At 43.1% G+C, this 13,810-nt stretch overlaps 1 protein-coding gene across 2 annotated transcripts in view; it reads left to right on the forward strand.

Moving 5' to 3' along the window:
- Nucleotides 1-13,810, forward strand: part of DOCK2 (dedicator of cytokinesis 2) — a 2,833,934-nt gene that overhangs the window by 236,018 nt on the left and 2,584,106 nt on the right. For both annotated transcript variants that reach the window (XM_069654309.1, XM_069654310.1), the window contains exon 5: nucleotides 7,763-7,859. In XM_069654309.1, the coding sequence (XP_069510410.1) occupies nucleotides 7,763-7,859 (97 nt within the window). The remainder of the gene's footprint in view (nucleotides 1-7,762; nucleotides 7,860-13,810) is intronic.

Here is a 13,810-nt window from a genome sequence, read left to right on the forward strand (position 1 = left end):
TCCCACTAGGCTCCCAGTTTGACAATCTCCATTTGTTGCAAATTTGGCATTCCCAATACAATCCTATTTTGACATTCTGAGCAAGGTTGACTTTTCTAATAATCTACTAGTTTGACATTCCTAATAATGTTCCAATTTGGCATTCCAAGTAAGCTTCCAATTGTGTATTCCCAGTAAGATCCTCGTTTCACTTTGATTCAATTTGACGCTCTCAGTATGGTTAGCATTCAAAGTAAGATTCTAGTTTGACATTTCTATTATGTTTGACGTTCCCTGTAAGCTCCCATTAGTATGTTTCACTGGAAAATTCCAAATTAGCACCAAATATCTTGGAGCACAAGCTTGTGAAACTCAAACTGAAAATGCACAAAACTTATCCCTAATCCCCATGGAAAATATTGGCAGGCAATATGATGAGGTTTGGTATCCATCACTCTGAGACAAGGCTTTTCAAATCCTTGGGCCCAATCAATACTTACATTCTCATACGGTGACAACAGTTTTGCTGTTGGCAGCTGCAAATACCTTATGGAAACATCCGAAGTACTAAAAGGGCACGATTGTAATTTCATAAACCACATTATTAAAACAACTGACTAAGACTACATGTACCAGAATGCAATTTAACAAAAGCCTAAATAATTTCTGAAAGGTTTTACTATTGTACCTTAAGACTAATGACACACAACAAAATGAACTGTGTGATAAGATGAGGTGCTGATCATAATTGTTTAACGGAGAAATAGAGCGACATAATAGCAATAAACTACGCTGTTTATTTTTAATTAAATAAAAAGGCTCTCTGTGATTCCCTTTCACTGCTGTCAGTGACAATGGTCACTCAGTATTGCAATATGTTTTGTAAAAAGTGTTTTACAGGCCAGCAGAAGGTTCTGACGAGTGGTGTCCATCGCTCCCCCAGAAGGACATCTTGACTAAGTTAACACATTTACAGGAAGACTGTAAGAAAGACCTACGCACCCCACATAAGTGCCCACTCCTTCTCCAAATGAGAGTCATGGGCAGCTCAGAGCCCTCGCTCATTTGCTATGCTGAATAGCAGATCAAAGACATTCTTAGCTTATGAAAAAACTGGACATTAAGAAGGAACGGTTCTCTCTATTCACCCATTCCAAAAGGAGATCCAAGGTTACATACTAACCTACTGAAAACAGGAGAGAGCCAAAGGACCTCCTTTGGCGAGGTTTGCAGTATCAGTCAGGGAGTGACAGCAGCTGGTTTACACCTAGCCCACAGAAAGAACTTGCTCGCTGACATGTGACCACTCCAGCCAATCAGGCTACAGCCATTCCGTCTAAGCCCTATGAAAAAGGAAAGACCCCCTCCCAGCACAACAGGCAAAGGTAGTTTTGTAGCTGAAGTGCAGGATTTTTTAGATGGTGCGTTGGAGGAGGCAGGTGGAAGCAGAAGGCACTGGAGAAGCACGAAGGAGAATGGTAAGAGGTTGTCAGTGAACACAAGAGGAAGATGGAGGGGATAGAGAGTAAGGAGGGTGTGGGGAAACAACAGAAAGACTGGAAAGAGTTTTTAAAAAAGATTGATCTTTTCAGTGAGGAGGGGGAGAGTATTAAGAAGGGGGTTGGATGTGACATCAAGGGAGAGGAGGGTAAGTGCAATCAGGCAGTGTTTGGAGGCAACAACAGAGGAGAAGAGGACGGCGGTAAGGAGTGTATTATAGAGGAGGTTGTAAGGAGAGTTCAGGAGGAGACGAATATTCAAGAGCTTGGTGAAGGGCATATCGGGGTAGAAACAGAGGATGTTGCCAAGGAGGTGGTCGGAAGAAGATTTATATTATATTAAGCAGAGAGATGGTCAGACGTGAATATTAGAGATGGATTACCGAGAGGGAGACACAAGGGGTTGTGACAGGAAGTTGTATGGAAGTATGAGCATTTGGTGGTGGAGTAGCAAGGAGGTGGTCAGGAGAAAGAGAGGAGAAAAAAGTCGAGGAATGGCACACAAGTAGCCCATAGGCATGAGACTGTCATGGTTCCTTGACATCCCCCAATGAGGTTGGGGTTTTGGGTCTAGAGGCAGGACCCTACGATGGGGAGATGGCAAGAAGAAGCAGGCCCAGGCTATAGGGCAGCTCTGGTGGTAAGAAACCATTATACATCATACCTCTGCTACATCTAGGGCCTACTATGCAAGCACTTGTTTGAGTCTAAGAGACTTTATTTAAATTCCAGTGTCTTTTATTGGACTCCCAGCGACTTTTACTTGACCCCAGAACCTTATGTTAAAACCCAGATATTTGAAAGCGAGGTGAAATCATCCTGTGCAGGGGGGGGCAGTCAAAACCTTCCCAACCATCCTGACATTTTTATAAACCACTTGAAAGTAATACACTGTGCTGCATAATACATATGGCCCCCATTACAAGTTTGCCTGTCTGGGAAAATTACAGGTAATTCCATGACCAGCAATTTTCCCGGACTGCTTCCCGGTGGGGGTTCACTGATTTACCTCCAGCTAATTGCTGGAGGTAAATCAGGCCCATACTGGCAAAAAACATCCAGTATTTCTCTCACCACTATTATCAGGGCCAGAAATACTGACAATCCCCTCCATGGAGTCTTATAGGATTACATGGAGTGGGGATTTAAAGCCCTTTCTGCTACTTGTAATATCCTGGAAATTCTGGGATACCAGGTGGCGGAAACAGTAGGGTCAGTTTGTCGGTCCCGCGGGAATTACCAATGGGCTACCGGCAAACTTGTAATAACCTCCATATGGTATGTAGAGCAGAGTAAGACAGTGCTGTCTGCTGCTGCACGGAATACTTTTTACATTGTGAGTGTGCATGTGCCTGTGTACATGCATGTGCATACATGTATGTGTGCATGTGTATGTGTGTGCATACATGTGCGTGTGTGTGCATGCATGTGTTTATGCATGTGTGTGTATGCATGTGTGTATGCATGTGCATGTGTGTGTATGTGTGCATGCATGTGTGTGATGTCAGCCTACATAATAACACTCACGCTCACCTGGTCTCTCCATTCTTAAGAAGACCTAAGAAAAGGAGGATTATTCAGTGTGTACATGGAGATGCAGAAACCGACCCAGGCCTCTGGATACGGGTACAACCCAAAACACTGACAGGGGAGATATCCTCTCGAGGTTGCTCTTGTTCTTACAGTCCCCAATAGGGTGATTATTGGTATGCACTTCACATAAATGGGGGATGTAGAATGCACAGGGGAATCTGAGCCTGAATAGGGTTCCTTGTGAGTGTCAGCTCATGAGCCCTCCCTTCGAGAAGCCTGACTGTTCAGTGCCCAGATGGATCTGTCTTGGGGTAATCATGAGGTTCCTCTGGAAGCAGCACCCCGTGGAATTTTCTGAAAAACAGTGGGCCTCATTACGAGTTTGGAGGTAGCCATGCTGTTTTTAGCGGCATGGCTGCCCCCAAACCGGGTACCAGGTCTGTGTCCCGAAAATAGGGAATTACTGGCCCATTCCGACCCGGTACGTCGCCATTCCCATTTGAGCCCCCAAAGGACTCAATTGGAATGGGGAGGATGCTAACAATGGGCCCATTAATGACGGGCCCGTTGTTAGCGTCCTGGTCTGCTAGCGGGTGCCGTTATCACTCTACCGCACTCGTTGTAATGAGGCAAGAGCCTTATTCCAGTCAACCATGAAAGCACCGTAAGTGCAGGGTTCGATCGCTAGACAACCTTTTCAACCCGAGGGTTGTTGAGGAGGTCTATGTTGTTATATCCATGCCAAACTGGAGCCCTATCCCCTGGGGAACCTTCTAGGAGCTAGTAGGAAAAAAGGGTGCTGAAGGACGTTGATTCAGACACAGGTGAAACGGCAGCAGAAGTTGTCATGGGGGAGATCGAATATACTGCCATGCCTAACATGGACCATTCCCACTAGGTGGAACAGACAGGTTTACTGGTTAGATTCAGACGACTGGCTGACAAGAACGTTTGGGCTCTCAAAGGAAGACATCCTCAAGATTTATCGAAATGGTGTTCATCTGAAAGCCCAGCTGTGAGAGACCACTAAGGAGAGCGGGAATATCTGTTGGAAAGGCAACAAGGAAGAACATAGACATACTCTTTGATACTTTTACCCAAAGAAATACCAAAGAACTGGCAGAGCTTTGAAGGAGAATCCCAGAACAATGCTGTGGTGAGAACTGCCATGAAAAAGAAGAAAACATCATATTTGTAGACCTGGACAACCCTATCACTGAGAGAAGCCTATGCAGTAAAACCCCAGACACTGCTGACCGGGTCACTCCATTGTTAAGATGACTTAAGAAAAGGAGGATTTTTCGTTGTCATACACACCTACCTAGGCCTCTGCCTATGGGTACAAATCAACACTGACAGGGTAGGTATCGTATCGAGGTTGCTCTTATTCTTATACTCCTTGAGCGGGCGATCATTGGGTGAACATTGGTATGCACTTCACCTACTTTGACCAATGTTTCAACCAAGACCACAGGCTCTAGGAGAGGAGATTTCTCACCTTCTTTACTCTGAGTAGATGCTAGAACTGTAGAAGTTCACACACATCACATACACCGTGAGTGTTGGAAAGCGCAGCAGAGAGGAAACCACAGAACCCAGCCATACTGAACAAGGTGGCACACTAATGGCAGACACGGGAACATAGTACCAGGGAGCCAGGTTAGCATGCATTATCAACCCACTCCAACTCGGGCCGGAAGAGCAATGTTGTAGGATTTGCTTTTGAGACTGCATTTTTAAGTTGCATGAATTTGGATTTTTGGTGTGCACGTTATTCTTTTGTTGGTGTAGAAGATGGGCTTGTGGACGATCTGGGAGGATCTGACTGTATCCATTTTCACATGCTTTTTCATGTTCTTTCCTCTACTCATTCCGACTTGTTTTTATTATGGCTTGTTGGGGGTAACTGTATATGCACAACTTTACATGCATCTACAGTACTGTTGACTAGCAGAACCACACTAACTGTACAGCAAATGGCTATCACTTACAAGCTGTCCCATGACTAGGTTACGGTTATGAGGCTGTGTATCCCTTATGTTCTGCTACTTCTGCTGCTTTACACACGCACATGCCTATCGCAAGTTTACAAGCATCGTGCCCATAACATATCCACTGCAACATTTACTCGGCTTTATGGTGCTTTTACAATGGATTTTGCAGAATTACTTTTTACCCCTCTTTATCTGCTGCATGTTGGACACTTTTTGAAATCCAAAAGCAGGGGGGAAACATTTCAGAAAGATGCCCCAGTTGTGCATTGATTCTGTGATTGGCCACTCGAGTTTAGAAAGATGCCTGCTATGGGCATCAGGGCGAATGCTACAGTTGCGTGAACTTAACATAGAGGTTATCAACACATCACTTCTGCACAAATCTGTCGAAGCCCAAGTTTTCTATTGTGATTTTATGGATCGGGGAGAGATTTTAAGGCTGGTCTAAAATGACCGGCATTCATAGTTCTTTAACTCAGTGTATTTAAGTGCTGTTTCCGATGATTATAACATTGTCTACATTTCACTGCCACATTTTCAAATGCTTTAAAAGTTTCAGGTGCTAGGAGCCACCATCGTCACCCATCAAAACATATAGATTGGTCAAAGACATGCAAAATAATGTGACCTTCGTGGTTCACACTTTTTAAAGATAGTTATTGCCCTTTGAGGAAAAAAAATGGCAAACCATCAGAGAGGCCACCATTGCAAAAGCATGCCATCATGAGAAAGCCCACAAATCACTCCTCCTCTGAATGTGGTGGCAACCTTTAACAGGCGGTATGATCACCCTCAAGAAATTATGACTAAATAACCCAGAAAGCTTACATAATAAAATATGTGTTAGCCTGATGATGGTACCGTCAATTCGAGATCGCGTAGTGACTGTTATATTTCTTAGTTATAGAGATATTCAACGTTTGCAAATAGGAGCACACTTAGAATAATAGAACACATTTCCTTTAAAGACCCTTTTTCAAGACCTCCATGTGCAGTGCTTGGCATCTTAGTAAACGCCAAGTTCAGCTAACAACCTGTGCGCTGTCCTCCCAGAAGGCCAAACATTCAGACAACAAAAGGTTCAGAACACTGTGGCCAGGTTGTGGTTTGAATGTAAAAAAAGATATCAAGTAAGGAACTTTTACTCCAAACCCCCGGTTTGTGCTGGAATCAAATTAAATATCCTGGGTATAATGTAATGTAATACTGTAATGTGGGCATTTTGGCAACCTTGTTTTGTACATCATTTTAAGAAACGTGGAGGGGTTGGATTGAAGTGTTAGTGGGATAGGGAGAGATAGGCAGTTGCAAAAAACGGATGTATTGATGTTCTCAGGCCACAGGTTCCCAGTTCCTGAGTGTCCATACGGTTTTGTATGGTTTCATGTGGTGACAGTTGGGTATGTGCTTGTTCATGGAGAACCAATTGAAAAAATAGTTTGCCACACTAGATAATCTTCTGGTGTGTGGGGGATGGGGAGGATTGGCCCCATTATGAGGTTGGTGGTAATTTAGTGGTAAACTGTTGAATTACTGCCAACCTCGATTACCGTTACCACTACTTGGTCCTGTGGCGTTACCATGGGTTTCCAAGTGGTGGTGTAGTTGCCATTTTTTGGAGACCATACTATTCCATGGGGAGTTTTGGTGGATTTACGCTTGGCGGAATTATTGGGTGATATCCTAGTGATTATTGTTGGTAAAGTGAAGGGTTTGCCTCCAGTAACATGCTTGAGGTTAATTCACTACTTATCCTCCAAAAATCAGCTGATTTACTGCGCAGTAATTCCGCCAGCAGTAAAACTGCCAAAACCTATAGATTAACCGTTAACCGCCCAAAAAAGTGGCGGTAACCAAATTACTGCCACGTTTACTCTGCAATCCCAAACTTGCAATGAGACCCATAACAGTTGTGAGCAGTTTCATTGTCCACATAAAGTTAAGGTGGTTTCTGTAGGCAGTTTGGGGACTGTTTTAAGAGATGGCTAGGTGAGGCTGTTAGTTGTGGTATTAAACTCCAAGACTCCAGTCATTGGTGTTTAATATTGGGCTGAACTGTTTGAGTTCCAGTTTGTTGTCAGCCAGGTTGTGTACAGGTTTTTGTGCTGTTATCCTCTAGCTGCAAAGTTTTTGTTGCTCCGGGTTTCGCTTTATGAGTGGTGCAAGTGGGAACAGAGTTGCACAGATACGCACAGTCTCTCTCCCCCTCTCCCTCTGACTCTCTCGCTCTCTTTCACCCTTCTTTCTAACTCTCTCCAGAAGATCTCCTTTCCCCCTTCAAATTAATCGTCAGAGTGGCCAAATGCTATTTAGGACCAGCCAATCAAGCTCGGGAGCCTGTTCTTCCTCCATGTCAGACCTAGCCTCATCTTATTGAGAAAGGCTCGAAGACCCACATGTTCTCACTGCCATGATGATCTTACTTAGAATATTAAAAACATAAGGCTAGCACTAGGAGGAGCCCAATCACACAGGCAATAAGAAGAAAGAAAGAAATAACCCACATTGTTTCTTTGGTCGTGTTCTTTCTTTTTGCTATCACATGCTGAAGAGATCATGGCACATTGTGTTGATTTCCAGTGCAGTAACCTGTTCCTGTCCTCCTTTGGAGTATTCGTTGCTCATTACATATCTGCTCTTAGTCTTGGGAATAGAGTGAAGCCTTTTGTGAAGATATTCTCCCTCGACTCTTCTCTAAGGCATTGCTTTAGTTTGCTGCTTCATGTCATTATATTGTTCTTGAATTCTGTCTTGTAGAAAAACAGAGAATCTCTTACCTGCAGAGATCCCATTGGTACAGGAAGTTACTGGTACACTACGAGAATGGGGAAACATCTGGAAGCAGCTCTTCATGGTAAGAAGACCATTTTAGCTTCAGTTGAAAAAGAACATTGTACATCGCTGTAAACTGCAGAGTACCTGAAAGATGCATGCCAGAAAACGTTCACACAGGCCTCTTAAATCACAGCTATCCTTTGCAGTGGGAAAACGGATGTGGTGTGTACAATTGTCCTATGCAAATGACGGACGTTAGCTCAGGAATGTGAAAGTCGTTGTTCACTCTGATTCACTTTGAAAGCCTTACAGTGTACTACTCACATGGTTTAACTGCCCTCAGTCTTCTGGATTCGGGGTTGGTGAAGCACAGCTTGGTATACGTATGTTGCAGCAGCTATGCCAGACTGAGGTACTCTGATATTTCGTTACAGGTCAGATGCAGAGTTTTAAGGTTAAGCACGGATTTATTAGGGATAGTTAGTTACAAGTTTGGGCCAACATAAGGAAAGTGCAACGTAAAGCAGTAAACAGAATGGCTTTTCCTGTAGTTGTATATGTTGAGTGATTGCAGAACAAATCCCAGTTCGTGTTTCATCTCCCAGAGAAGATTATCAATCCACAGTCAGTCAATATGCTGGTGGCTTTAAGCCACGTTTCTTTATTTCTCCCTGATGTTGTCAATCTTGGTCCTCTGCGCCCTATCCTCAGTGCACAGAGGAGGCCCATTCCAAAGGTTGCCAGGGACCCCTCACTAGTGGAAGTTAGGGAAAGGTCATGGTGTTAAAAACCTAGGAGCTTCTACCATGTGGCTGGCAAATGTAATTTGTCTACAGGTATGGTTTCAAGAGTCTTGCCATCCACGTGTCTCAGGGCCATGGCTCTCCTCTCACAAACTCCATGCTCACCCTCCTTGAAGGGTTGCAGTGGTCCCCTGCCCAAATGGACCTCTCCTGCAACCCTTTAACTCCCCTCTAGATACTGTCTCTCCTCCTTTACCTCTGTATGGTTCACCACATGATCATACCTCCACCTCTTCTAGATTTGCCCTAGTTAGGGTTTGGACTCATTTGCTCCTTATACACAAGTCTTTTGTGACGTTTCCTCCAACTGCTTTCTTTGCTGCTACTCCACCAGTCTCTAGAGTATATGCTCCAGCCTCCTTCTTTGTCTCTACTCCCCTCTTGAATATAACTTCCAAACTCCTTCTCAGCCCCTCCCCAGCCTGCCTCCTAATTATAACTTTCATTATATCTCCTTTGATGTTTTTCCTTACCTCTTCCTTATGTCTCTGTTTCTCTATTTCTTTGCCATTCTATCCCAACCTCTTTTCTTCCTCCTTCCTCGATGATGATCCCCGACCCTAATGACGATGTTCTCGACACCTTTCTCTTCCCTTCTTTCTCCAGCTACCTCTCTCTACACTTTCTGACCACCACTTTCCTTTGCCTATTACAATTTCTCCTAAAAACATCCCCTCAAGTGCTGTTATAATGATCTCTCCTTCTTACTCCAGCTCTAGTCTCTTCATTCCTTGCACCTGTTGGGATGCAAGTGCAATGTCGCAGACAGGCAAAGGGATTCAGACTGCAAAAAATATATTAGCAGGCATCCTAGAGCTAGCAGTTTGATGTCATCAATGCCATTTGTGATGTCATCTTTCATGTCCTTGGTGTTAGTCTTAGCAGTGCATGGTGGTGGCGCGAGTTATGGTTGCTTATCTTACCATAACTGATGAATTTCTGAGGTTTTTCAGTTTTGCTTGTAACCATAAGGTCCCTTTAACAAAGTTTTTTCAGTGAATTTCATAGGTTTTTATTAGTGCAACTTAACCATAACATCCATTTAACAACGTTTTTTCAATCAATTTCATGGGGTTTTACCAGTGCACGCTAACTTCCTACAATTTACTGGTATCATATTTACGCCAATATAGCAATGTTTTAGTCCAATTTACAGTTTCACCTTACTACACTGTCATTCCCACCTTCTAGCATGATTTTTAACACTTCTATACACTTTCTGCAATGTTTTCCACTGTTTTTGTGTCCGTCGATGTCCGTGAAGGTCTGACGTCATTGCAGACTTTCCAGACAGTGTCACGTGACAACGTGGTTGTGCACGGCATGTGGACGTGTTTGCAAATGTGTCCACACTTCCCAAACGGGTGCATGCTTTGCGAACAGTTCAGGACTGCATTTTCTGCTGATCTTAGAACTTTCAAGCTCAAAATGTACCCTTGCACAGCTCCTACACCTATTCTTATTCATTATCTATTAACAATCTAGCACAGAACACATACTTGGAAGAATATTAGCAAAACTGCTATTTATCTTAAAAATGGCATCAGCTATTGCCATCCCTCCTCCCAAAGAGCCACCACCACCACCACCAGCTGTAGGACCTGCACAACAAAAGTACAGTACTTCCAAAGACAATTAAAAGGACCAAGAAGATGAGGTAGAGGAAGTGTCTACCTCTAGCACCCAGACTGAAACATGGATGTGGCCGTTATTTACCACTGTTGGGAATGTACCAAAGGCTAAAGCTACCAAAGTGAAATGGACTGAATTCAACGCTGCGCTCAGTCGCGGACTACATGGACAGTATTCCTAGGGACCACCTCCATACTGCTCCACACCAAATCCAAACAGAGCAATGCTCCCAGAAAAGCTGTTCCTTTCTGAGCACTTGTAGGCTGCCTTCCTCGAGAACATCTTACTCAACCAAAAATGTAACCACACAGCTTTCTTCTGTGGGGCACAAAATCCCACCAGATACCTTCCATATCTTTTGAAAACAACAGTACACTATATACTGCAACACACCACTTTGCAGGGGGGGGCGCAATTTCGAATTGAAGCTGAAAATCCTTTTTTTTAGCACCCCGCATTGACAAAGCAGTAAACCGGGGAGCTAAAAAAAGGATTTTCCTTCCTACACTGGGACATGCTTGGCATTGCGCTGTAGGAAGGAACATTCTTTTCCAAGATGGCTGCCATGGATAGGGAAGGTGGGGACACGTATGAAGCCCCTCTTCCCTTTCCATGGTGGCATGCGGGACGCAAAGGGAAGGAGTGAATGTGGCGGCCGCACCGGTCACCACTGAAATAAGGTAAGTAGGGTTGATGGTGGGGTGAAAAAAAATTGAAAGGAGGGTGGGTCTGGGGGGAGAGATGGCAGTGGGGAGAGCTGGCTGTTCAAGCCTGTGTTCCTAGCCACCTGATTGGCTGGCTCCTCTGCCCAGGGTGCTAATGGACAATTGTATATTAGTGAAAAATATAAAAGGACATAAACTATTTTCTGTCACAAATACTTTTCTCTTCCATACAATAATTGACCATAATCGATGGACCTTTATTACTATTCACGATCTTCACAGTTCCCTTTCCCGGCCATGGATCATTAAAAGACCTGGATGGCACGTGCACACAATCACACAGGGCAGCCCGTCTACCCTTTTTAATTTATATATTTGTAACACTCCCTCAATGCCTGCTTTCAAACAGTCATACATCCATCCACCAATCACTTCCAAAAGCTGTACATATAACCCTATGACCATATTAAGCTTCTACAAATCTTTTGCATTTTGGAAGGCAAGGTGGGACGCCACTGGCTAACTACTGGTGTAGAGGAGTCCAAAGGGTGGGATGCATCTTAACCGCAACATCCCGTTAACAAAGTTTTCCTGTGAATTTAATAGGTTCAAAATGTTTCATGGTGTTACATGACTGTATATAACTTATTAATAATATATATGTCAAACAAAAGGTAAAAGGTGCTGAAGAGAAGAAGGACTCCACCACAAACACCTACCAAAAAATGCCCAAGCACACAACACTACAAATGTGTTCTAAAATTTCATTTATTAATCAAAAAAGAGTAAACAAAGCATAAAAAGCATACATAGCAATACCTTGGCAGACCAGGTGTCATGCAGCACTCACCCACAGCGGGTGGAAAACGCCACGCGTTCCGCTCGACTCGCCAGCTTCCTCAGGCTTGTTATAGATCCAAACGTTAGTTTCCTCGTGTTTTTATACCGTTGCAAGGAAAGTGATTGGGTCTGCCTAGCTGCGCAGCGTGCTTAACGTGAAAAAAATGTTAGTAGTTAATTGGTTAGAACTCTATGGTTCTAATGGCAACAAATTCGCCATTGTTAAGTGTGTGAATACAAAATAGCCCACCATTGTGAGTCACCTAATTACCTGTTGGAATGCTAGGTGTATGCCCGCTAAACATTTAATCTAGACAGCCCTTCACCACCTCTTGCTTTACATAATGTTAAAAGAAGTGATCACGAGTTGAAGCGCAAGTGTGCCTATTTAATATATTGCTGCGCCGTAATAGAAACAAATGTCTATACGGCGCTGCTATCTTTCCACTAATGGCGTGAAGTGCCCTAAAACAAATGTATGCAGCTGCTGCCCTGAAACCACAGCGCCCACTCTCGCATAGTGAAATAGTCTTTCAAGTGAAAGCCTGCATTGAATAAAATGGGTGCAATAAATATGCTAAAGTAACGGGATAGATCTAATTATCAAAGAGGGAGTAAAATAAATTGCCCCTAAAAGGGAAAAATCCTCTACATAAGGCACATAATGTGCCCTGGTTCCTAAAAATAAAAATAAAATTGCACCCTATGCAGGATGGCAATACCAGTGTATTGCCGTACTTAAACAATAATAGTTTACACTACACAGCACGGGCATCTATGGTAGGTACCGACAGCATGATTCTCAATGACATTTTAAGAAAATAACGACTAGTGAAAAATCACTAGACAGAATAAAGTGACTAATGCATAAAAGTGCAATAAGAGACAAAGGCACAAACCTGAATCCCTCTTCAGTGCAGAGATATGGCTGTGTAACATCGTGTTAATTCATATGATGCACACAACCAATAAGGTGGAAAGTCCACTGTATTAGGCCTCATAATTATAGACAATAATCAATGAACTCGTAATCGCCATATATGCAGAATGTGAGTTTAATGCCTCATTCATATAGGAACACATACATCTCTGAGTCTATGTTTAGACCATTGGGTTTCAAAGTGTCATATTTACATATGAGCTAGGCTTCTAGTTGACGTAACTTGAGTTCTCTATTGCCAAGTCTTTTATGTTGTGGTATGTGGGCTAGTCCCTGGAAGTTCATTTCTTTTACATTTTTGCTATGTTTTCCAGCAAAGTGTGTAGGTAGTGGGTAGGTTTGATCTCCATTTTTTATAGCCCTATAATGTTGTAGAATGCGCAATTTAAGCGGGCCTATTGTTGATCCTATGTAACTTAAACCACAAAGTGCAAGTAATGGCATACACAACAAACCTAGTCTGACATGTTATTCTGTGTTTATGTTTCCATTGCGTGACATCAGCACCGATGAATGGTTTTTTGGGTACAAAATTACACATTTTACATTTACCACATTTTTTGAAACCCATGTTGTTCTCTCCTAAGAGCCAGCTTGGCGATTCATTCTTAGTCACTACCATACTTGGCGCCAAGATGTTTTTTAGTGTAGGGGCTTTGCAGAAAGTAACACTAGGTCTTGTCTCAAGGACCTTACACAAATCTCTATCGGTCGTCAAAATGTTCCAATGTTTCTGCATTATGGCTTTCATTTGTTGGGCTTGTTGGTTGAAGCCTGTTATGAACCTAATCGTCTCATCTTTAGATTTGATTTTGGGCTTAAAAAGACTACTTCTAGGTAGTTTATCTGCTTTTTCAAAGCATTCTGTCATCGTGCTTTTAGCATACCCTCTGCTAACGAACCTATATATATATATGAAAGAACTGTAAACCTCCTTTACGAAACATATTTTTTGTAACACATACTTATGTTTGTCGTTATCAGCAGCGCATGCTGGGGATGGAAATCATTTTCAATTGCCTACGGCATAAAGCTCCACCATGACCCCAGCCAAACCACCCCTATTATTCACTGCACCTTTCCTGCATCATAGTTTAGTTTCCACTATAAACTAATAATGTAACCAATGTCCAGTGCTCATTGCTTACAA

This window comes from Ambystoma mexicanum, chromosome 3q (assembly GCF_040938575.1).
Source record: "Ambystoma mexicanum isolate Mex_15411 chromosome 3q, UKY_AmexF1_1, whole genome shotgun sequence".
Lineage (NCBI taxonomy): Eukaryota > Metazoa > Chordata > Amphibia > Caudata > Ambystomatidae > Ambystoma > Ambystoma mexicanum.